General features: G+C 38.7%; 1 protein-coding gene across 3 annotated transcripts in view; it reads right to left on the bottom strand.

Moving 5' to 3' along the window:
- The window catches only part of RASAL2 (RAS protein activator like 2), a 399967-nt gene extending 374809 nt beyond the window's left edge, over nucleotides 1-25158 (bottom strand). For all 3 annotated transcript variants that reach the window (XM_061383302.1, XM_061383303.1, XM_061383304.1), the window contains exon 1: nucleotides 24262-25158. In XM_061383302.1, the coding sequence (XP_061239286.1) occupies nucleotides 24262-24463 (202 nt within the window). In that variant the 5' untranslated portion in view covers nucleotides 24464-25158. The remainder of the gene's footprint in view (nucleotides 1-24261) is intronic.
- Between the last annotated feature and the right edge of the window lie 1268 nt (nucleotides 25159-26426).

Below are 26426 nucleotides of genomic sequence, written 5' to 3'. Positions count from 1 at the left end.
TACTCCCTCATGGAACCCATACCCTCACAAAGTCATAGTATTAAAGAAATATTACTGTTAATTGTGACTATCAAATCCATTAAAGAATAGTAAAGAAACTGTTAGCTGTGAGACTATCAAAGTGAACAAATATTCCATTCAATAAGCAACTTTCAATACAATAAAGGAAATTAAACATACACAAGTAAGTAGAAAACAACAAGTTAGATGTTGAAAAGTTCCATAACAGAACTTTAAACAGCTTAACAGAAGTTTTAGAGAAGGGAAAAATTATTTCTAGCTATGGGGGAAAGTAGGCAAAGAGATGTCAGGGAAGAAGTCATATTTGTGCTAGGTCCTAAAGGATGAAGAGGACTCTGAAACATCCCTAAATAAAATACACATCTCCCTGGAAGAAAAAATGCTTCTATTTCACTAGGAAAACAAAAACAAACAACAAAACAAACAGCTGTCTCTCGTTAAATAGTACCAACATCCCTCCAGTATCTAGTCACAAATTAAACCACAACCTAGGCTTTTAAAATCTCCCCACTCTTCCCCACATATCTCAGTGCCCCATATCTAATCCTTCACCAAATTTTATCCATTTTAACCTCCTAAATATCTCTCAAGTCTATTCTCTTCTCTATCACCATCTCCCTAGTCTGAATTACCATCATTTCCTGCCCCAATTATAACAACAGCCTTCTGACTGGTCTCCCTGCTCCACATTGATCTATCTTCTATACTGAAGTCAGAGTGGTCTTTTCTAAGGCAAATAGAGCAGGCACTGACTTCCAGACCCAAATCCTGCACACATAGCTACTTCCTTTGCTGCATTTTATACCATGCATCCTCTAAATATCTGTGATCCAGCCACTCCGGTCTTTATTCAGAATTCCTCAAATTTGCCAGGCTCACTAACACCAGGACCTTTGCACATTACCCTCTTCATCTGGAACACTTGCCCACTCCTAAATCCCTTCACCTAGTTAACCCCTATTCACCCCACAGATCTTAGTCATTGCCTTAAGAAAGTCTTTTTTATTCTCTCATACTAAATTAGATCAGTTAGTTATATACTTTTAGGGCACAGTGTACTTTCTTATACAGTATTTGTGAGAATTTTAGTTTTATATTTAGTTTGCATTTGATTAATAGTTACCTCTCTGACTAAACTGTAAGCACCATTAGGACAAGATTCACAAATAACTTTGCTTCAGGTTAGATCCGCCAACATACATGTTTGTTCCTAAGTCAATAAGTTCTCTTTTCAGTCAAAATACCTAGGGTGAACCAACAAGTATAGATGTCACTGTCATGCCTACACAATAAGCAGTTTGTATGCCAAAAGCAGGCCCTTCACCAGCTCACCCCTATTTGTGCTTCCCACTGTCTATTTGGCAAAAATTATACCTTAACTTTTTAACCTAATAATAAGCATGATTTAGTAGCTTAATTGACTGATAGTTATGTGGCTCAGACAGTAAAGAGTCTGCCTACAATGCAGGTGACCTGAGTTCAATCCCTAGGTCAGGAAGATCTCCTGGAGAGGGAAATGGCAACCCACTCCAGTATTCTTGCCGGGAAAATCCCACGGACAGAGGAGTTTGGTAGGCTAGCGTCAATGGGGTCGCAAAGAGTAGGACATGTCTGAGCGACTTCACTTTCACTTTGACTTTTAAGAAGACTAGATGTTTAGTTTAAAAGTAGAAAAATTGACTTTGCTTGCCAAGAATCAGTGCCTTCAGAAAAGGAAAAAAGTATTTCGTTGATTTATTCAGGTCAAATAAACATCCCCAACTTCCACTCCACCATTTACAGGAAGAGATGTGCTGTGAAATTTGTAGTCACAGCTTATGCCATTAACAATTTGTGGCATATTGGGAGGAATTTAAAAAGTAGTGTATGAAGGCTTTTTATTGTACTGAGTCAGATGGCTATATGGGTGACACTATGGAGATACAATGACCTCGTTGAAGTACTGACTTTAAATAAGTAAAAGGCACTAAAGAAATCCAACTTGTTCAAGCTTCAATAACTCAAGATCATACCTCCCTGAAGAGATGAACACACCAGATTTAAAATCGCAGAAGGAAGAATACTGCTGATTTGCTCCAGGACATGCTATCACTCAGGGCCAAACCAGATATGGGAGGATTTCTATTGATCAAGGTGGATTAACAAGGACCAGAATTACCCTGCTGCCTGGAACAAGTAAAATTTTTATATTTTCCCATATTATTTAAATCTTTTTAAAAATATAATCAACTATTTGATGCAAAAACAATATTTTTGTAGAGTTTATAAGTAGAAGTAAAATGCATGACAATAGCACAAAAGCCAGAAAGTTAAAATCATTAAGTATAATGTTATAAGGTTCTTAACTATAAATGAAGTAGTGTAATAACACTTGAAGTTAGACCATTATAGATGAAAAGATATATACTATAAACTATAATGTAAAACAATATAGAAAATAGAATCGTAAAAAATACAAAATTACTTCAAAAAGCATTAAGAGTAAAATGAGAGAAAGGAACAGATATGAGAAACAAAACAAACAGTAAGATATTTATAGTAGATTTAAACCCACCCATTCAATTTAAATGCAACCAATCACATTAAATATAAATAATTAAGTATAAACACATTAAATGTAACTAGTCCAAATACCCCAACTGAAAGACTGGATAAAAGATCAAGACTTAACTATATGTTGCCTAAAAGAAACCCACTTTAACTATAAAGAGACAAGTGAATTAAAAGTACTAATAAAAAGATGGAAAAAGAAATTCCATGTCACAAGTCACAAGTCACAAGAAAGCTACAATAGCTATATTAAAGTCAGATAAAGCAGATTCCAGGACAAAGAATATCACTAGTGATAAAGATTGGAGAAGGAAATGGCAACCCACTCCAGTGTTCTTGCCTGGAGAATCCCAGAGACGGGGGAGCCTGGTGGGCTGCCGTCTATGGGGTCGCACAGAGTTAGACACGACTGAAGCGACTTAGCAGCAGCAGCAACAGTGATAAATAAGACTATTTCATAATGATAAAATACATAATGATATTATGTCTTCATCAGGAGGATATCATAACCTAAATGTCTATGTTCCTAATAACAAAGTTTCAAAATACACAAAGCAAAACCTGATGGAACTACAGAGAAAAATAGGCAAATCCACAATTAACCAAAGACTTCAACAAAGCTGTCAATAATTGATAGCAAATCAAGAATACAGAAGACTTGCACAACACTATTTACGAACTAGACTTAACAGATATTTATAAAACACTCCATTCCACAATAGCAAAATACACATTTGTTAAAACAAATAAGTGCACACTATACTGAGTCATAAAGCAAGTCTCAATCTAAATCACATTTAGGTTTATCTAAATGGATTCAAATCATACAAAGTATATCCTGACCACAAATTAGGAATTAGTAACAAAAAGACATCTGGAAAATCCTCAAATATTTGCAAACTATATAAACCTCTATAAAGCCCATGAGTCAAAGATAACATCAAAGGAAAAATGAGAAATTATTTTGAACTAAATGAAACATGCCACAGCACATTTGTGAGGTGGAACTAATGCAGTATTTAGAGGAACATTTACAGCACGGAAATGCCTTTATCGGGAAAGAAGACAAGTTGCAAATAAATGGCCTGTGCTTCTATATTAAGAAAGTAGTAAAGGGATATCAAAACAACAAATGAAACCCAAAGTAGATAAAAGAAAGTAAATAACAAATATTATAACAGAAATCAGTAAAATTTCAAAGAAGAAAAAAATAGGAAAAAAGACAGTGAAACCAAAAGCTGATTCTTGGACCAATACAGCTGATAAACTTAAACCTACCAGACTGATGGAGGGTAAAATAGGGAAGACAGAAATTTACAACATCAGGAATAACAGAGGTAACATAATTAAAGATTCTGAAGTTATTAAAAAGATAAGGAAATATCCTAAACAATTTTATGCTGATAAATTTAACTACTTAAGACAAAAAGGACACAATCCTCCAAACACACAAACAACAAAAGATCAAGAACAAATGAATAACATAAATTTTATATTCATGAAAGAAACTGAATTTGAAGTGAGAAAAATTTTCCCACAAAGAAAATTTCAGGTATAGATGGCTTACCTGATGCATTCTACCAAACACACAAAGCAGAAACAATACCAATTCTATATAAACTCTTCCAGAAAATTAAAAAAGAAACACTTTACAATGCACACTGTGATGTCGTGCATGCATGCTAAGTCACTTCAGTTGTGCCCAGTGCTTTGCGATGGTATGGACTGTCGCCTGCCAGGCTCCCCTGTCCATGGGATTCCCCAACAATACTGGAGTAGGTTACCATGCCCTTCTCTAGGAGATCTTTCCAACCCAAGGATCAAATCCCTGTCTCTTATGGCTCCTGCAATGGCAAGCAGTTTACTTTCTTTAAAGTAAACACAGTAGGATGTACCACACTGTGATTTCAGGACACTCTTAACACCAAAGCCAGAGAAATAACACAAGAAAACCACACACCAATATTCCTCCATGAATACAGATACAAAATTCTTTTTTTTTTTTTTTTTGGCCATACCACACAACATGCAGGATCTTCATTTCCCCACCAGGGATCAGGGATCCAATCCAGGCCCCCTGCATTGGAAGCACAGAGTCTTAAGCACTGGACTGACAGGGAAGTCCTTAAAATTCTTTAAGATAACTTTAGCAAATAAAATGAAGCAAATCAAGCAACATATAAAAAGATAATAAAACATCAAGAGCAAGAAGGGTTTTATGCAAGTGTGACAAGTTGGCTTAAAACTCAAAAATCAATGTAATTAGGAAATTCCCTGGTAGTCCAGTAGTTAGGACGTGGCTCTTTCACTGCAGTGGCTCAGACTCAATCTCTGGTTAGAGAACTAAGATCTCACAAGCCACATGGTTCTCCCCACCCCCTAAAAAAACAATGGAATTAATATTAACAAACTGAAAAAGAAAACCTATGCGACCACTTCAATAGATGCATCTGACAACATCTATTCCTAATTGGGGGGAAAAACCTATTAAGAAACTAGGAATAGAAAGGAATATCTTAAAATTGATAGGGGGCATCTACAAAAACACCAACAAACCTAAAGCTAGCATCACACTTAAATAGTAAAAGACTGAAAGCTTTCCCAAGAGAGGCCAGGATGTCTGCTCTCACCACTTCTATTAAACATTAACCTGGAGGTTCCAGCCAGTGCAATCAGGCAAGAAAAAGAAAGAAAAGGCATCCTGACTGGAAGAGAAGTAAGTCTTTATTTGCAGACATTATGTACAATCCTCATATAGAAAAGCTAATAGAATCTGCAAAATACCCACTAGAAATAACATGTGAGTTTAGCAAGGTTGCAGCATACAAAGCAAAAATGAAAAGAAGAATCTGTTATAGTCTATATACTAGAAATAAATTAGAAACAAATTTTTAAAAATATACCACCCACAATATCATCTAAAATTGTAAAATACTTTGGAGTAAATCAAACAAAAGATCTATAAGACCTGCACACTGAAAGCTTTATAGAGAGAAATTTTAAAAGACAAAATAGAGAGATGTACACTATTAATATATTAATTCTCCCCAAATTGATCTATAGTTTCAACACAACCACAATCAAAATCCCAACAGGCTTTTTGTGCAAAATTGACAAGCTGAGTCTAAAATTCATTTGGGCATGGAAATGATCTAGAAGAGCTAAAATAACTTTGAAAAAAGAAAAAGAGAATTTGTACTTGACCTCAAAACTTATTACAAATCTACAGTAATAAAAACAGTATTCTCTGAGTCAAGATAAACAGTAGAATGATGGAATATACCAAAGGCCAGATACAGACACCCCCGCCCCATGTATATTTGATTTTCAACAAAGGTACAAAAGCATTCAAGTGCTGGAAAAAACAGACTGTTTAACAAATGGTGCTGAAACTATTAGATATTCATATTTTAAAAAAGAAATTTCAATCCTTATTTTGGACTAAATACACAAAAATTAAATCAAAATGGATCACAGACTTGAAATCATAAAACTTTTAGAAGAAAACATAGGAAAAATCTTTGCAACCTTCGATTAGATAAAAATTTGAGTAAGACAGGAAAAGCACAATTCACAAAATGAAAAGATTCATCAAAATTAAGAACTACTCTTTGAAGACAGTGTTAAGAATATGATCAGGTATGTCACAAGCCCTTAGGAAAACAGTTTGGCAGTTTCTTAATGGGAAAAAGCAACTGCAAATCACATATGTGATTAATAATTTATATCCTGAATATGGGGGCTTCCCTGGTGGTTCACTGGTAAAGAGTCCACCTGCCAACGCAGGAGACACGAGTAGATTCCTGTGTTGGGAAGATCCCTGGGAGGAAGGCATGGCAACCAATTCGTTTTCTTGCCTAGAAATCCCACGGACAGAGGAACCTGGCGGGCTATAGGCCATGGGGTTGCAAAAGAGTTGGACACAACTTAGCAACTAAAACAAAAAAATCCAGAATACAGAAACAACTCATGTAACTCAATAAGACAAATCCAATTTATTTATTTATTTAAGTATAGATGATTTACAATGTTTTGTTAATTTCTGCTATATGGCAAGGTGACTCAGTTATACACATGAATACATTCTTTTTTATATTCTTTTCCATTATGATTTATCCCAGGACACTGAGTATAGTTCCCTGTGCTATATAACAGGTCCTTGTTGTCCACTGACAAAACCAATTTAAAACCGGACAAAAGATTTGATTTGACATTTCACTAAAGAAGATAGATGAATGTCTGATAAGCATATGAAAAGATGCTCAACATTAACTAGTCATCAGAAAAATGCAAATCAAGATCACGTTGAATAGGGCTACACACTCCTACATGGACTGAAATTAAAAAGACTCATCATACCAAGTGCTGGTAAGGCAGTGAAACTGGACTGCCATACCCTGCGGGTGGTAAAATGATACAAGCACTTTGGAAAACAGTTGGGCAGTTTCTTAAAATGTTAAACATAAACCTATCACATGACCCAGTCATTCCGCTCTTAGGCGGTTGCCCAAGAGAAATAAAAGCATATGTCTATACGAAGATTTATACGCAAATGTTCACAGAACCTTTATTCGTCATGGCCAAAAAACTAGAAACAACCCAAACGTTTAGGTAAACTGATAAATAATCATGGAATATTTACTCAGTGGCATACTCCTTGGTTAAACAAAGGAATTAACTGTTGATACAAGCAACAACATGGGTGAATCTCAAAATGTACTAAATGAAAGAAATCAGATTACAAGTAAGTATATATTACATGATTTTATTTATATAAAATTTTTGAAAATCCAAACTAACCTATAAAGACAAAAAGTAGACTAATGGTTGTCTGGTGATGGAGTGGGAGGGATGGCACAGAAGGATTCTAAACAGGTGCAAGGAAACTTTTTAGAAGAATTAGATGTTCATCTTCTTGATTGTGGTGGTGGTTTCATGGTTATTTAAATCTGCTGTATATCAAATATAACAAATTGTTTTTTTAAGATGCATGTATTTTTTTAAGACATATGATCAGAATGTAACATTTTAATTCACTTCGCGTTGCCATATTGCCCATAGCTCAAAGAATCACAGATTTTGAAGAACTGCAATTCATTCATGCATGCGTGCTAAGTTACTTCAGTTGTATTTGACTCTTTGTGACCCCATCGACTGTAGCCCGCCAAGCTCCTCTGTCCATGGGATTCACCAAGCAAGAATAATAGAGTGGGTTGTCATGCCCCGCTCCAGGGGATCTTTCCAACCCAGAGATCGAACCAGCATCTCTTATGTCTCCTGCACTGGCAGGCAGGTTCTTTACCACTAGTGCTACCTAGGGAAAGTTAAATTCATAACTGGTTCACACAGCATGCTATGTTTAAATCATGCTTTAAGTTTCTGAGTCCTTGAAATACAAACCTTAGGATATTTTTAAATCACAAAGTATATGCACCATAAAGCCAGGTTCAAGAGGAACTGAGATGAACACAAATCAGGCCCAACAAGAGGCCAGTGTTCCTAGGTTTCTGAAAAAGAACACAGGAATTCTATAAATATCCTAAAATATCTCTTGTATGGCCAAGCTCTGATCAATGTTTGGGTTGACTTGCCTCTATAAAAGTAGATTCTCTTTTCAGAACTTCTCATATCAAAAGGGAGAACCACTTGAAGTGTAAGTCCTAGAATAAATAAAGCTATGCCCCAGATGAATACAATTCATGGTTCTTATGACTGTGTGGTCTCTTAAATTTCAATATTCTTACTGGCTTCGTCAAGCATAAATAAAAGGCTGACAAAGACACGCTTTCAAAGAGAAAAAAAGTCCTATTTTTATACTTTGTATTACTGCTAAAACTACATAAATTTAGATTACCATTAGAATTTGTATAAACTTTTTTATATGTAGAAATATTCACACCACTCACCATAAACAGCTTTCTCATGTTGTCTACAGTTAATAAAACTTGGACAACTCTACAAAGATGTTCAATTATGACATCCAAAGCATACCCAGCACATCAAATGTCATTATTTTACAGTTACAGTGCTGTATAAAGCACATAGGTAAACTACAGGTTCAAGGTTCAAATTAACAAACATCACAGTGAGTGCTTTTTACAATAACAGTTTAAACTTTTTATCTATGAGAAACCAGATTATATAGTAGTGAAGAGAACAGACTCAAGAGTTAACTGCCTGAGTTCCAATCTCACACTAGCCACCCACTTGCTCCATAACCTTGGCCAAGTTCCTTTACATCTCTGTGTCTCTGATTCCTCACCTATAAAATCCGGATAATAACAGCATTTACTTCATAGGATAGCTACAAAGATTAAATAGACATAAAGAACCTAGAACTGCACCTGGCTCATGTAAGTATTCAAGAAGTTTTACATTATTGTTGTCATTATAATCATGATTATGACTATCACTGTTATTAGAGTTAAGGTTACTGTATTGAATAATTAACACTTATTACTGATAATATGAAAACCAAGAATATGTCTAAGAATTAATATAAAAGAAAGATGTAAATAGACATTTTTCAAAAGAAGATATACAAACAGCCAAAAAGCATATGAAAAGATGTTCAACATCACTCATCATAAGGGAAATGAAAATCAAAACCATGATGAGGTATCACTTCACACCGACTAGGATGGCTTTAATAAAAGAGAATAGAAAATAACAAGAGTGGGTGCAAGGAGGTAAAGAAACTGCAACCTTATACATTGCTAGTAGGAATGTAAAAATGCACAAATGCTGTGGAAAAGTTGTAGTTTCTCAGAAGTACGTACAGACAATGAAGAGGGTTACATAACATTTGAATGTACCTAATATCACTGAATTGCATGTTTAAATAATTAAAATAAAATGTGGTATGTATATTGTACCACAATAAAAAAAAAAAATGAGTGCAAAAGAACATATTGGTTACTCTCTCCAGCATCCTCACTTTTATTCCTTCCATTCACCCGTGAACTCAAACCCGTTTTTACCTATGTGGTTCCAAAAGAGGCATAGAAGGTAGGATAAGACATATTGCTAAATTCTAAGAATACTTCAGATCAGATCAGTCGCTCAGTCATGTCCAACTCTTTGCGACCCCATGAATCACAGCACGCCAGGCCTCCCTGTCCAGCACCAACTCCCGGAGTTCACTCAGACTCACGTCCCTCGAGTCAGTGATGCCATCCAGCCATCTCATCCTCTGTCGTCCCCTTCTCCTCCTGCCCCCAATCCCTCCCAGCATCAGAGTCTTTTCCAATGAGTCAACTCTTCCCATGAGGTGGCCAAAGTACTGGAGTTTCAGCTTTAGCATCATTCCTTCCAAAGAAATCCCAGGGCTGATCTCCTTCAGAATGGACTGGTTGGATCTCCTTGCAGTCCAAGGGACGCTCAAGAGTCTTCTCCAACACCACAGTTCAAAAGCATCAATTCTTCGGCACTCAGCCTTCTTCACAGTCCAACTCTCACATCCATACATGACCACAGGAAAAACCATAGCCTTGACTAGACGAACCTTTGTTGGCAAAGTAATGTCTCTGTTTTTCAATATGCTATCTAGGTTGGTCATAACTTTCCTTCCAAGGAATAAGCATCTTTTAATTTCATGGCTGCAGTCACCATCTGCAGTGATTTTGGAGCCCCCCAAAATAAAATCTAACACTGTTTCCACTGTTTCCCCATCTATTTCCCATGAAGTGATGGGACCGGATGCCATGATCTTCGTTTTCTGAATGTTGAGCTTTAAGCCAACTTTTTCACTCTTCACTTTCACCTTCATCAAGAGGCTTTTGAGTTCCTCTTCACTTTCTGCCATAAGGGTGGTGTCATCTGCATATCTGAGGTTATTGATATTTCTCCCAGCAATCTTGATTCCAGCTTGTGTTTCTTCCAGTCCAGTGTTTCTCATGATGTACTCTGCATATAAGTTAAATAAACAGGGTAACAATATACAGCCTTGACGTACTCCTTTTCCTATTTGGAACCAGTCTGTTGTTCCATGTCCAGTTCTAACTGTTGCTTCCTGACCTGCATACAAATTTCTCAAGAGGCAGATCAGGTGGTCTGGTATTTCCATCTCTTTCAGAATTTTCCAGAGTTTATTGTGATCCACACAGTCAAAGGCTTTGGCATAGTCAACAAAGCAGAAATAGATGTTTTTCTGGAACTCTCTTGCTTTTTCCATGATCCACTGGATGTTGGCAATTTGATCTCTGGTTCCTCTGCCTTTTCTAAAACCAGCTTGAACATCAGGAAGTTCACAGTTCACATATTGCTGAAGCCTGGCTTGGAGAATTTTGAGCATTAGTTTACTAGCGTGTGAGATGACTGCAATTGTGCGGTAGGTTGAGCATTCTTTGGCATTGCCTTTCTTTGGGATTGGAATGAAAACTGACCTTTTCCAGTCCTCTGGCCACTGCTGAGTTTTCCAAATTTGCTGGCATATTGAGTGCAGCACTTTCACAGCCTCATCTTTCAGGATTTGGAATAGCTCGACTGGAATTCTATCACCTCCACTAGCTTTGTTTGTAGTGATGCTTTCTAAGGCCCACTTGACTTCACATTCCAGGATGTCTGGCTCTAGGTCAGTGATTACACCATCGTGATTATCTGGGTCGTGAAGATCTTTTTTGTACAGTTCTTCTGTGTATTCTTGCCATCTCTTCTTAATATCTTCTGCTTCTGTTAGGTCCATACCATTTCTGTCCTTTATCGAGCCCATCTTTGTATGAAATGTTCCTTTGGTATCTCTAATTTTCTTGAAGAGATATCTAGTCTTTCCCATTCTGTTGTTTCCCTCTATTTCTTTGCATTGATCGCTGAAGAAGGCTTTCTTATCTCTTCTTGCTGTTCTTTGGAACTCTGCATTCAGATGTTTATATCTTTCCTTTTCTCCTTTGCTTTTCACTTCTCTTCTTTTCACAGCTATTTGTAAGCCCTCCCCAGAAAGTCATTTTGCTTTTTTGCATTTCTTTTCCATGGGGATGGTCTTGATCTCTGTCTCCTGTACTTAGGAAAGTCTAAAAATGCTACTTTAAACAGCTCATGACATAGTTTAACACAAATACATTAAACTGGAAGCAGCGACTTAGGAACTTGGATAATAGAAATAGGGTAATACCCCCAAAATGTACTAGATTGTAACTCACATTCCAGTCTTACTCACATTCTAATATAACTTCACCAAGAATCTTTACATCACTAACCTTACACGATTACTTCCCAATAAAATGGAGAAAAGAATGATGTTTCATAAATTTATTGAAAAAAAAATGCAGGGTATTTTGAGACTGTAGGGAAAAATCCAACATTGCAAAAACATATCATTTTATATAATATGCTCACAGGTAAATGGAATAACATTGCTGGTTGTATAAGCAAAACATGACTATTGCCAGTTAAGCTTCAGGTAAGGAAAGATTACTGGCATGAAAAAGTAATGCAACTATTTCTCAAGGTATGACAATCAAGGGGGGCTTCCCAGGTGGCACTAGTGGTAAAGAACCCGCCTGCCAATGCATAGGACTTAAGAGACGCATGTTGGATCCCTGGGTCAGGAAGATCCCCTGGAGGACGGCATGGCAACCCACTCCAGTATTCTTGCCTGGAGAAAACCATGGACAGAGGAGCCTGACGGGCAACAATGAATGGGTTCTCAAAAGAGCTGGAGGCAACTGATGTGACTTACCACACAGGCATGACAATCAAGTTGTACACTAACAATACCTAAAATGCAAATACCTAAAAATATCCTCAAACTGATTAAAGGTGAGCTTGAAAAAGAATGACTTCGGACTTTCTAACCTGAGCAAAACAGCAAGACTTATGGCTATATCAAATCCTCTAGAGCAGGGGTCCCCAACTTCCAGGATCTAAGGCCTGATGATCTGAGGTAGAGCTGATGCAATAATAATAGAAATAAAGTGCACAATATATGTAATGCCCTTGAAACATCCTGAAACCATCCCTTGCCGCCTCTATTTCAGGTCCATGGAAAACTGTCTTTCACAAAACTGGCCCCTGGTGCAAAAAGATTGGGGGCCACTGCTCTACAGTATCTTTCTGTTTCAATAGGAATCACCACATATGATACTGTTCTTTATCACGTTATCAAATAAGATTCAGACATTAGCAAATAAAGCATTTCTATGAGGATGAATACTACTCTGAAGTCTTTATGAAGCCAGAAAATACTAAAAGTTCACTCATTTTTTAGATTTGAACCATGTTTTTGGTTAGTGCTGGGCATCTTTTTCAAGGTCTGTTCTTTGAATCAGGCTAACCACTATCCACTGGGCAAAACCGGTCCACTACAAAACAGAAATGTGCACTAGAAAGGCCTTGGGCTTTCTCACTCAGAGATATGCCTGAAATTTATAAACAAACAGAAAATTTAACAGTCAAACCTACAGAAAAATCAAGAGAAGAAAATACTTATATGTTATATCCTGCCCAAATTTAAATCAAACAAAATCTCCTACAAACTTCCACAATATTAACTGGATACAGGATTCTACATTTCATTCTTAAACCTCTCTATGTTACTATTAAAAGTTAAACTACTTTGTTCCTTTCTAAGTTTGCTCCTATTACATGCTAAACAAATAGCTAATGGATAAAAGACAATTTGGGTTTGATTTCAACTAAATAGCATTTTAGAAAAGGAGAAACTATGGAGGCAGTAAAAACATCAGTGGTTGCCATGAGCTTGGAGGTAGTGGGTAGGGAGAGATGAACAGAGCACATAGGATTTTTAAGGCAGAAAAAAAATCTGTATGCTTTGACTCCATATTCATGCTTCCCTCATTCACTGGGAAATATGCCATTAATCAAAAGGAGTACCATTGAGAAAAAACTCAGTTTTGAAGGTAAGTCATTAGAACTCTGAGCATATTTAATAGGTGCTAAATAACATGTAAGACACTACATGCGCCTGTATGCTCAGTTGTGTCCAACTCTTTGCAACCCTATGCAGTGTAGCCCACCAGGCTCCTCTGTCCATGGGATTCTCCAGGCAAAAACACTGGAGTGCTTGCCATGTCCTTCTCCAGGGGATCTTCCCAACCCAGGGATCGAACCTGTGTCTCCTACATTGGCAGGCAGATTCTTTACCTCTGAGTCACCTGGGAATTTCACTACAGGAAATCTATGCAAATATACTTCAATATGTTGAATGTAGCAATACAGAAGTAGGACTTAAAATTATGAGCCATATTTTCATACATTTGTGGGAGGAACTGCTTTCCAGGAAGGTCACACAAATTTGGCACTAAGTTTCAGGCCTTTAAAAACATACTCTTCTAGGAATTCAGCCTAAGGAAATAGTCAGAAGTTCAAAGATTTGTAAACAAAGAGAATCAGTAGACTGTAAACAAAAAAATTTTGAAAAATGTTAATATTTAAAATAGGATAATGGTTAGATAAGTTATGTTAAATTAGTCATTGACAAATTATATTGTCAAATAAGCTTCAGTAATAAAGCAGTGTGACACTGGCATATGAATATACAGAGACCAATAAAACACAGTAGAAAATCTTGAAATAAACTAAATTGCATATGACAATCTAGTAAAGGATAAAGGAGACATCTTAAATCAGTGGAGGAAAACATGAATTATTCAATAAATGTTGCTAGGATAACTGAAAAACCATCTTTCTGAAAATGAAATTATATCCATATCTCATACCTTATACCAGGATGAATTCCAAATGGATCAAAGATTTAAATGTATTAAAAAAAAAAAAAAAAAAGAACTAGACAAACCATGGGAGAGTTGGAACTTCAGAATAGGAAAGGCCATTCTAACAGAAAACCAAAAAGCCATAAAAGACTGATATATTCAACTGTATAAGAATAATTTCCTCATAGAGGAAAAGAAAAACAAAACACAAATTAAAATACTGTCAACTCACAACAGACAAAGGGTTCTTAACATATTAAGAGTTCCTGCAAATCACTAAAGGATCCAACAACCCAAAAAAAAAGGGCAAAAGATATGTACAGTCACAAAAAAGGCTATATTTAAATGACTCTGTATGATACTCAATCACACTTAAGGTAAGATTTGAAAAATTAGAACTATGACTATTTTTTACTTTTTAGATTGTCACATTAAAAAATACTTGATAATTCACTATACAGGAACATAGGCACTCTCATACATTGATATATTAGTAGCTTAGTAGCGTCTGACTCTTTGCAATCCCATGGACTGTAGCCGGCCAGGCTCCACTGTCCATGGAATTCTCCAGACAAAAATACTGGAGTGGGTTGCCATTTTCTTCTCCAGGGGATCTTTCCAACCCACGAACTGAACCTGGGTCTCCTGCATTTCAAGCAGATTCTTTACGGTCTGAGCCACCTGGGAAGCCCCATACTTTGGTGAGAAATATAAATAGGTACAACACCAAAAAAAAGCAATTTGAGACTATCTTTCAAAATTTTAGAAAACACATGTCTCTGACCTTGTCAATTCCATGAATTTTTGTTATAGATATACATAAGCAAAATGGTTTATTTTCAAGATTATTTATATACTATCACCTGTACCAGCAAAACTCAGGGTTAAATGATGATTCTTCAATGCATCAAGCAGTCATAAAAACAATATGGAACCACTTTATGAATGGACAGGAAAATATATCCAAGATACAGTGATAAGTATGTGTGAAGGGGAAATACAAGGGAGGAATAACACAAAGTGTAGATGAATTCCTATAATGGGTTATCATTTCTGTTTTTAAAAAAAAAGGAGGAAAAAAGCATACACAGAGAAAAAACTATACTATCAATTCAGATACAAAACAATTAACAACAACCAGCATCAGATCTCCCCCCAGAACACCAGACCAACTTCCTTTGGGGGCCTATTCCAGCCATTTTGTTAACCTCACACACACACACACACAAACACAAAACTTTTTTGACCGTGCAGCTTGTGGGACTTCCCAACCAGGGACTGAACCCACATCCTTGGGAGTGAAAGCAGAGTCCTAACCAGTGGACAGACAGGGAATTCTGGACCCTGAATTTTTTTTTTTTTTTAACCTAGATTTCTTGGATCCTACACTTGGCAGAATTTTTTATCTATCTAGCTACTTCTAGGGGCTTCCAAGATACCACCAGTGGTAAAGAATATGCTTGCCAAAGCAGGAGAAGAAAGAAACATGGGTTTGATCCCTGGGTCAGGAAGATCCCCTGGAGGAGGATATGGCCACCCACTCCAGTATTCTTGCCTGGAAAATCCCATGGACAGAGGAGCCTGGTGGGCTACAGCCCACAGGGTCACAAAGAGTCGGACACAACGGAGCATATCTACATCTACACACGAGACAGGTATGGAAGGATACACAAAAATTTCAAACATTGATTGATTGTGTGTGGGGCTGGGGGGACAATGATTGCTTGCCAGATGCCAAGTGAGGGGCGAGGAGGAGGGGTGAGAGGCCTCATGGTATATCCTTTTATACCTTTTGAATTTTGAAAGAAGGAAACATATTCAGTTCAGTTCAGTTCAGTTGCTCAGTCGTGTCCAACTCTTTGCGACCCCATGAATCGCAGCACGCCAGGCCTCCCTGTCCATCACCAACTCCCGGAGTTCACTCAGACTCACGTCCATTGAGTCAGTGATGCCATCCAGCCATCTCATCCTCTGTTGTCCCCTTCTCCTCCTGCCCCCAATCCCTCCCAGCATCAAAATAGAAATATATTGGAAAATTTTTAAACATTGTGAAAGCCAAAAGGAAATACACTATTAGAAAAAAGTGTGATATACAATAGATGCAATATGATACCAAATATGCACAAATGAGTATATCCATACAGAAAAGACTGAAATAAAATACAATAAAATATTAAAATAAGAATTATCTCTAAGAGGTAGAATTACAGCTGATTTTAATTGTCTTCATCTTTTCCTATAATTCCAATTACTTACATTAAGCATGGATTACAATCATAATCAGGAAAATAGTATTAATTTTTTAATGATATGAATCAGAGAGATTAGAAATTAAAAGGGAAGATATAGTTACAGGTATTACCCAGGGTTCTAAGGATCATAAATGAAATATTCAAATTTCCTTAAAACATCCCTCCAATCACAGAATAAAGAATTTAGGAAGAGACCTAATCTGGCCTCTAGTCCACCTCTAAATCCACCACTAAGAGATTATTCTTAACCTCCTACTTGGTGGATGTTTTGACCATTTTTGTTTTCTGTTACCTAGGGAATGGTACTTCCAGCACTTCCCTTAAAGACTGTGAAACTAACAATCTGGTATTTCTCACTGACCTTCAGCTTTGAAAGGCCACCTCCCTAAGGGAAAGCAGTAAGATCTAGAAGCTAAAACAGGAGGCTGAGGAATCTGAGGTTAAGAGTTCTAATCCTGACAAACTGTGGAATTTGTCTCCAATTTGGGGAATAAGCTAAATTTCCTGAGCCAGTTCTCTTACTGAGGAAACTTAAAAAGATTATTTAGAAAAATATTTAGGACCACCAACTTTTTAACTTTTCACACTATTCTGAATTTTGTTTTCGTGCCTTATGTTAAAATTTTTCCTTTCTAAATTTTCACTCTCCCAAGGACTATCTGCAAGTATTAACAATCTCTTAGACCCAGCTATCTGGGTTTCCCTGATAGCTCAGTTGGTAAAGAATCTATCTGCAATGCAGGAGATCCCGGTTTGATCCCTAGGTTGGGAAGATCCACTGGAGAGGGATAGGCTACCCACTCCAGTATTCTTGGGCTTCCCTTGTGGTTCAGCTGGTAAAGAAGCCACCTGCAATGCAGGAGACCTGGGTTCGATCCCTGGGTTGGAAAGATCCCCTGGAGAAGGGAAAGGCTACCCATCCCAGTATTCTGGCCTGGAGAATTCCATGGACTACAGTCCATGGGGCCACAAAAGAGTCGGACACAACTTAACGACTAGACTAAACAACAATACCTGCAAAGGACACAAGGTGAACACAACTTGAGCCATGCTGAAGATAACTTATGGGGAAATGAGAATGCAATCAGTCTCTAAACTGGATCCTTAATTGCAAAACAACCGCAGACAACTAATTAATGTAACTAAACACCGGGTGAAGGAAGGTAAAACTCAGACTCCTAACACCTGAACCCTGCTGGTAGCGGTAAGATGAGCACTACTATGTAACAGCACAGCAAGTGGTTTTTTTATGCTCTCAAGGGCTCCATTTTTCTTTTCTTCTCTCTCTTTTTTTTTCACTATATTCCCACTAACCCCATTGAGCTGGGCCTCAGGACGTCCTTTTTTCCCCTACTATTTACATATCGTGTACTTCTTGATGGCTTCCTTCCCACTAGAAAGCCAACCACATTAAACTTGTAAAGGGTTCTCTACCAACAGGTCTTGAGAAGCACTTGATAGCCTTTGGGAAGAAACACACATCAGAGAGCAGGTATCCCACTGCCAAGGCCGGGTGAAGCGGTTTCAGTAGGGCTCTCAGCACACTTTAAACTCCTCCTCCTGGTTAACAAGATGGAACACCTCTCTAGTTACTTAAAAGTGATTCCAACAGGGCAGGACAAGGGAGCAGACAGCTGAATTTTTTCTGGATTAACTCAGCCATTAGTTGAATGCTTTTTTGTGGTTCACCTACTTAAAAGGTGATCAAACCACTTTGTGCTACTGAAGAGGGCAACTGCTAAGAACAATTACATAAACCCTCTGCTTTAATTTACCTCATGCTTCTTTCTAATGAAACAAAGTGTTAGAAACCACTGCCTTGCCACCACTTCCTCAGTAATCTCAGTAAAGCCTACTTTGCCACGTGAATCCCTTTTCTTTTCCTTAGCAAATCAGAAAAAAATTATTCCATTCAACATAACAGGACACAACTGTACATCATCTTTTAAGGGGCATGTACTGAATCATATTACCTGAACAATATTATATTAATATATCATTTTAATATGTAATATATTAATATATCTGAAAATATTATCTAAAAAAGATAAAGGCAATCTTTATTTATTTGTTAAATATTAAGTATTTGTTTAATTTAAAAACTAAACATTTGTTTAAATTATTCTCAGATAAACAGGGCATTCTAGAATTTCATTTTATTTACTCCAGAGAATGTATACAGATCCTCAATTCCATACCAGCAATTCCTAAATCCAAAAAGCTGTGAACACTTCTTTTATAACTTCTCTAGCAGTAAACTGACCTATAATGACATCATATTATGTATAGTCTTATACCATACTTGGTGTGAATACTCATTTATTTAATGGCTAAGAACTACTAACCTGACTGATTCTTGTTAAGTTTCTCCACATACCCCAGGGGGTTTATGTCACTGTATATATACCTTATTTTCTAAAATCAAAAGTTTTGAATTCTGAAACACTAGCTCAAATGGTTTTGGAAAAGAGATTGTGGATGTACAGTTTCTATTCTGTAAAAATATTTTTGTTCTTTGAAAATGAAATAGCAAAAACGGATAACCATCAAGGACCAACTGTATAGCACATGGAACCCCGCTCAATGTCATGTGGCAGCCTGGATGGGAGGGGAGTTTGGGGGGAGAATGGATACATGTACATGTAAGGCGGAGTCCCTTCGCTGTTCACCTGAAACTGTCACAACATTGTTAATTGGCTATATCACGACACAAAATAAAAAGTTTAAAAAAAAGAAAGAAAGAAAATGAAATAGCAATAAACCAACATGACAGACGGTAGAAAAATACTAAGATATTGTAAAGGAAATGATCCACCATCTGTGACATTCGTAGAACACAGAAGTTAAATGACTACACAAATTTTCTCTCAAAGGCAAAAGGGGGGTCTGTTTGAAATCAACATAATTTAAAATAAACATTATATATCTAGGCCTTCTTTAAAGTTTTAACTTCAGTGGAGAACTGTCTACTACTACTGTGCATACAATCTATTGGAGATCACAGGAAATTTAGGTGTCAACAAAGTCAGTGTGCCATCCGTGATGTGCCATGATTCCTAAAGATTCCTAAAACATTAATACTGATTTGTAAAAGCTCAGTTAATAGCATTTGAGGAAATTAAAACACTTAAAGTAACATGAATATGTTTGCGGATATACTGAGTACATATTTACTGATTTTCTTCTGGCAATCAATTAGCTAAAGCACGTAAAACTTTTAGTCTTGGTTGAGCAACTTCATTTATCTACATGTTAATACACAGTAGGAGTCATGGGGTGCATATTTAAGATGTGTAAGAATGAGTGATTTGCTAAGAATATTCAAAGTGAAGTATGCTAAGATCATGCTGTGTAAGGCCAGCTGAGTCAGTCACAACTAATTCATACTGCACTAAAATAAAACAACTTCTTGGACTTGTTACTGATTGCAACATTTTAAGTAAATATAGAAACATTCTCTAAAAATGCAATAATATACACTTTCTAAATTAAAACACCATACTTTAATTGGTGGAGCATAAACAATATTATTTACTACAACCAGGTAGGACTTCTGTCCCTACCAACTCATATCCAGTTCTTGAGACACTCTTACCAAATTTTCATTGCCATATTTCTAGCACTGTATGATATTTGATACAGCATGATTAATTCCCTTTTTTTCTGCTTGCTGAAACTGTACCAGTCGTTAGAAACTTTCCAAGAGGACTCTACCTGTCATTAATAAACAATGAGCCATATATTAGCTTAATGGTATACAATAATGCTGTTATTTATTAACTGAATATTTTAGATAAGTCCTTCCCATACTATTAAAACAATATGGTTTCTTGGTGATCACTTCATCATGATAATTGTATTTCCCTTCTAGTTATTAAAGAGCACTGCTGTGCATACACTTGCAGACCTGTTGTACTGATGGGTGCAGAGCTCCAATGCCGCCACAGCTAGAGACCGGTATCTTAAATTTCCCCCAAATAGTGTCCTTCACTCATCATCCACTCATGGTAAAGTAGTTAATTTTAACATCCTCATTGTTTACCAGAAAGCACAGACAGTGAGGCTGGCTTCGCCGCTCCCGTTTCCTTTTGCTGGGCTGCTGAGCTTTTTCAGCCAATTGACTTCGCTTTGAGGCTATAAATATCTGAAAAATGTTCTGCATTTGATGCTCTTGGATTCTGCATCCATATTTAGCTGTTTGTGGCATGCCTTTGTTTAAGCTACTCTACCACCCATACAGTCAGTCAGGTTGAGATCTGGATGGTCAAAGGACAGATGGATCAACATTCAACAGACACTGACTTACCACGGGGGAGGCATCAATCTGCTAGACACTGTGACAATGAAGGGAGTGGCAAGACAGGAATACAAAGATCAACAAGACAGACAGACTCTCTGGTGTCAAAAATTTTATAGTCTTGACGGGCATGGGCACAACTTACAATAGCAGTAGTAGAAGACAAATGAAACATTTTACAGCTAAAAGAAAATGAAGAATAGCATGATTTTCTCTTAGTCCTGTCTCAAAGATGTGCATTTGTTTGTGTTCTAAATATAGATCCATGTATTATAAAGCTCTGAACATATTCCAAAAAAGTTTCCACTCATGACAACACACAAAACTCTGGATGTAAGTATTATCTACCAAAGAGCCAGACCTATCAGTAGCAAACTCAAAACGGTGTCCAGTCTTCAAATTTTGTGAGGCAAACCAATAAAATATTGTTTTTAAAAGTTTGTGTAAATAAATAAATAAAAGTTTCTGTTAAGATATCTGAGGGGAAGGGGGTAGTTCTGTTTCTGTTTGCATACTGATTTCAAACATAAGTATACTGCAGAGGATGTGAGCCATAACCAGAAGCCAACAGCACTTAATACAGCTCTTTACTTTAAACCCTATCTTTAAAGCCCACATGGCTATTTTAGGTCAGGTCTCAAAACTGAATGAGCTGGATCTGAGACCCCCATCTCCACCTTCCTATCTTGTGAAAACATTCCAAACAAATATACATTTGCCCTCAACATTCCTTCTTTCAAAACTCGGTTCATTGACCTTTTGATAAAAGTGCTCCCCAGAAACCCGACAGTCATGATTTAAGTGCATTAAAGGCTTGCTTGATGCCTGGCCTCAAGTCAGGCTGGAAGCGGGAGACCAAGTTGTAGGTAAAATAATAGGGCAGGCCATAGAATCAGAGAACTTTAAAGCTAAAATATACCATAGATACCAATTACTCCAGACTCCACATTTTATGTAGAAACCTAAGCACACGGACTTAAAATTACTTGCCCAAAGTTAGACAACAATTTGTGGCAAAGCCAGAATGAAAACCCAGGTTCACAATCCCCAGCTGCATACTCTACACTAGTTTCTGGATTTCTTTAAAAAGCATTTGAATACATTCATCAAAGTCTCTTCCAGTTGTGTAAAATAACCTTGATGTTCCAAAACAATCAGCATTTTGAACACACAAAACAAACAAATAAGAAAATCAAAACAAACTTTTCCGAATTGATTTTCTACATTTTATTATTTTTGCATCAAAGCTTTTCTAAGAGCTGTACAATAGGCAACTTAAAAACTACCCAAGGATATAGAAAAGTCAAGAGTCATTAAGATAGTTTTAGAATATTTACATCAAACTAAAGACAATAAAGTAGTATCCTCTAAGAGCCGCCTTAGAGGAAGGAAAGTAGCAGTACTAAATAGCAAATAAAAACTATTTCTGGTTAATTGATAGGGAATACAAAAAAGCTACAATGCAGTAGAAAGTCTGCAAATTAACTCTGAAATGCACATTATATATGTGTTTGTGAGAAAGAATATACATGTATATGTTTAAGAGGGCTTCCCTGGTGGCTCAGATGGTAAAGAATCCGCCTGCAATGCGGGAGACCTGGGTTCGATTCCTGAGTTGGGAAGATCCCCTGAAGGAGGGCAGGGCAACACACTTAGTATTCATGTGATTGCAAAGAGTCGGACACAACTGAGCAAATAAGCACACCACATATATTTAAGAAACAATATAGACATACACACACATATATACATACACACACACACAAACCTAGGCCTAGGAATGGACTACAAAAACAAGCACATTCATTTTATGGGTTACATTCAAAGTATGTAGCTAACACTAGGTCTAGAAAACCCAGACAGAACTACTGAATTGTCATATATACATATTTTTGCAGTAACAAGGCTAACTTCATACAAAAAAACAATATGCAAAAGAAGTACATAAGAAAAGATAGGACAGAATAGGAAAAAGCTATAAGTTCCAATATACTTTAATTCAAGTTCAACTGCAGATTTTCACCAACCTTTGTTATAAACCATCGGCTAAGCAGGACTAGCAGGTGAACGAAAAATCAGGCACTAAAGTTTTTCATTTGCTGAGACTGAACTGGATGACCTTGCATCATCTCCCACTTCTTTGCTTTAATTCTTTCAGTTAACTAAAATAACATCAAGAAACATTTACAAACAGCCAGCAAAATACAAAGTGCTGCATACATAAATCCTTTAAAAAAAGCCTACAAAAACTGCTGGAGTTTTAGAACTGCAAGGACCATTAAGAGATTATTTAATCCAATCCACTCATTTTACAGATGAGGAATCAGAGGTCAAAAAAGTGATCTGATCTGCTCCAAATCACATAGACACTTAGCAGCAGAACTGGGACAAAAATTCGTATCTCTGGACTCCTAGTTCTATGATCTCTCTGATAGTGATAGACAAAGTCTTGAAATCAACTAAACTATCCAGGAAGACAACTTCAAAGTCACCGTCACTCCTGAGTAGTAAACACATAACCTGCTCAGGATGGAAAAAAAAAGCCAAAAACACATAAAGTAATTGATCACTATAGGCTTAGATGCACGTGACTGCAGGATAACACCTTAAACTTGTGTTGATTTCAGGTGCTTCAAGTTTGCCATCTTATACTCAGCAACATGACTAATGTCTTTTATATCCCTGTGAGCTAAGTGATAAACACCTTGACGTTTCAGTGATTTGGAAAGCCACAGCTCAGTCCTGAATGCCAGGCTATAAATCTTTGGGCTACAGGTTTTCAAAATCAGCATGGCTTAAACGCTGCCACAAGGCTTGCCCTTATAGAATCTCATCATTCAGTTTTAATTAAAGAGGTGGTTACTAGGAATGCAGAAAGGGAAAGTTTTAGTGTGTTCATCACTTTTTAACTTGCTGAGTAGCAATCCAGTCACTTTACAAAGAGCACCAGAAACAATAGTGCAATCTGAAACAATCCACACCCCTTGGACTAAGTGCTTGCCTTTGGAGAGTGAGGTTCAGAAAGAGGTTATAGAAAAGTAAGACTATTCCCCTTCCCAAATAAATACTTTTGATTTTTACTTTATTATCTTAACCTCCACTAAGCTTTTTCATAATATCTTGGTTTGCAGTCTTCCCTTGCTCAAGACTGATTGATTTCCTGGTGTCTTTTCTTGAAGGTCGGCTGACCCCCTCCCTTGAAGTAACTACCTGAAAATTAAGGCTTTATATCCCAACTCCACCTTAAACTTACTGCAGGTACCTGAAAAGGTCCAAAGACCATACTGAGTCACATCTCTCTCAAGTACAAGTCTGCAGAAACTTGTCAGAAACGCACCCCCAGAACAAAAAGGGATGTGGGAAACGGACCCAGGATGGATGGGGACTGAGAACGGATGGGACTGAGACTTGGGGAATGCATTTCTGCCTGAGCAAAGAAACATCAGCCTCTAAGACGGCCTTAGGTCCTTACCGTACACGCGGACCCAGCTCTGTTGCTGGCACACGGACTCCAGAAGAATCCGATCCAACATGCCACCGGCCATGGCCCCACTGACCGGGACAACCGCGTCCAGCTCCTCCGGGGGGAGCGGCGAGTCGGACTCCAATCCCGGGAACATCTCTGGCCAGGACAGCGCCTCCGCGGCTCCTCCGGACGACAGGGAGAGCTCCATGGTGCCCCGGAGGGACAAGGCGGCGGCGGCGGGGCGGGCGCGCAGCTCCGCGCCCTGCCTGCGGAAAGGGGAGGCGGAGAGCGCAGTAGCGGGGGCACGGACCCGAGCGGCAGCCGGCGCGGACGCGGCTCACCTCCTTCCCCGCCGCCCACTGCCCGCGGCTCGGGCTCTGCAGCCCACCTGCAGCCGGCGGGCGGGACCCAGGCCGGGAGGCGGATCCAGCGTGGCCCCGGGCGGGGGGTGGGTCCGGGCTCAGGTGTGGGTCCCTCCCGGGAGGGACGTAGAAGGACCGGGGAGAGGCGGCTCGCCCGCCGGCCCCCTCGGAGCCGCCTTTCTGTGCCCCCGCCGGCGTCTCCCGCGGGCCGATCGGACCGGGGCTGGGGATGGAGCGGGGCCGGGCAGGGCTGGGCTGGGGGCGTCGCCGCCAGGGGCCGCCCCCTTTGACCGGCTCCCGCCGCCGCCGCCGCCGCCGCTCAGGGGCTCCAAATGTCCACTCCCTCAAGCCTGTGGGGAGGGCGGTGGCCCCGGGTTCTCGCCCGCCAGTCTTCAGCACCCTCCCCAGGAATGAACCCGGTCCGCCCCCTAACTCTCAGGCCACGGCTCCCGCCGCGGCTGGGGCTCCGGCTCCGACTCCGCCGCGGATCCCACAAGCCCGGCAGCCGCGGCGGTGGCGGCGGCAGGCGGCATCCCAGGGTGATAGGCCGGAGCAATCGAGGGCCGAGGGCCCAGCCGCGTGTGCAGAGGAATAACGAAGCGGAGGAGGAACTGCTGCCGAAGGCAGGAAAAATCAGACACCGAGTTATTCACCCAGCCGGTACCGCCTACTTCCCAAATTCTCTCTCCCCGACCGCCCTACAGTGCGTTTCCCGGTCTCCCGGTCTCCCCAGCTGCTGCTTGAAGTGGAGCCGGCGTGAAGAGGCGGGGAGGAAAAGGGATGCGGGAAATTTAAATAAGAAAGGAAAAGAACTTCCCTTTCCCCTCTCCCCCCTCTTCCTACTCCTTTCCTTGTATGTATGCGTTTATGTCTATATTTATTTGGACCAACGTTTCTTTCTTATTGGACGGCGAGATTGGAGAGGCTGTTTTATTTTACAGTCACCCTAGGGGAAACGCTTCCTTCCTTCCCAGAGAAGAGAGTTGGCAGCGGGGTCTGGGATTGTGGAATTGTGTGGGATCCGCGCTCTGCGCCCTGTCCGCGCTAAAGCTGGACTTGTCATCGGCTTAGAATTGCATGGCTCAGAAGTGTGGTGTGGATGGATGGACGGGCCTCGCAAGCACATGAAATGCTCAAAAGCCCAGAATTAGCTAAGCATATTTCTCTTTTTTAGCCTTTGATCTTTGTGCAATATCTTGGCTTTTTTTTTTTTTTTTTTTGCCAAATCTTCTAAGGATATCTCTTGCGTTTTATTTTTGGTCTATTCGTAGACTGTCTCCCTTGACCTTGGGTTTAATTTTATGCCCACCCAAGGCGATATTATTTACCAATTCAGCTTTAAGAGTGGCTGGAAAAGTAATAATTATCATTTTAAAACTGAACAGTAACCACTTAAAAGTGTCTTGCACATAGTACATCTCCAGCAGTGTTTCTTGAACATGGCTATGTAAAACCGAACAAGGATTCCACAAGTGTGTGTGTGTGTGTGTGTGTGTTTTCTCTTTTTGGAGGGTTTTATTCTGTGTTTTCCCCCTGTTTCTCTCTACTTAGCACAACAAGACAAGGAGAGATTTTCAGTTTCTGTATTGTTTGGGTTTATCAAGAGCTATGAGGACACATTTTGTCATTTTCTCCAAACTCTTATTTAGAGTAATAGTGCTTCATAGCAGAAAGTAATCTTAGAGAGAATCTGATCCTGCTTCTTGCTTAACAGGTGAGAGAACTGAGGAACAGTCATGTTAGCTGGCAAAGCTTCAATGATAACTGGTTACTTCAGCTTGGAACCCTTTGTGATTAAGTTTGTTGATA

This window comes from Bos javanicus, chromosome 16, assembly GCF_032452875.1.
Source record: "Bos javanicus breed banteng chromosome 16, ARS-OSU_banteng_1.0, whole genome shotgun sequence".
Taxonomy (NCBI): domain Eukaryota; kingdom Metazoa; phylum Chordata; class Mammalia; order Artiodactyla; family Bovidae; genus Bos; species Bos javanicus.
Note: the sequence above shows the minus strand (reverse complement) of the source record. Positions and strands in the feature narration are given on the sequence as shown.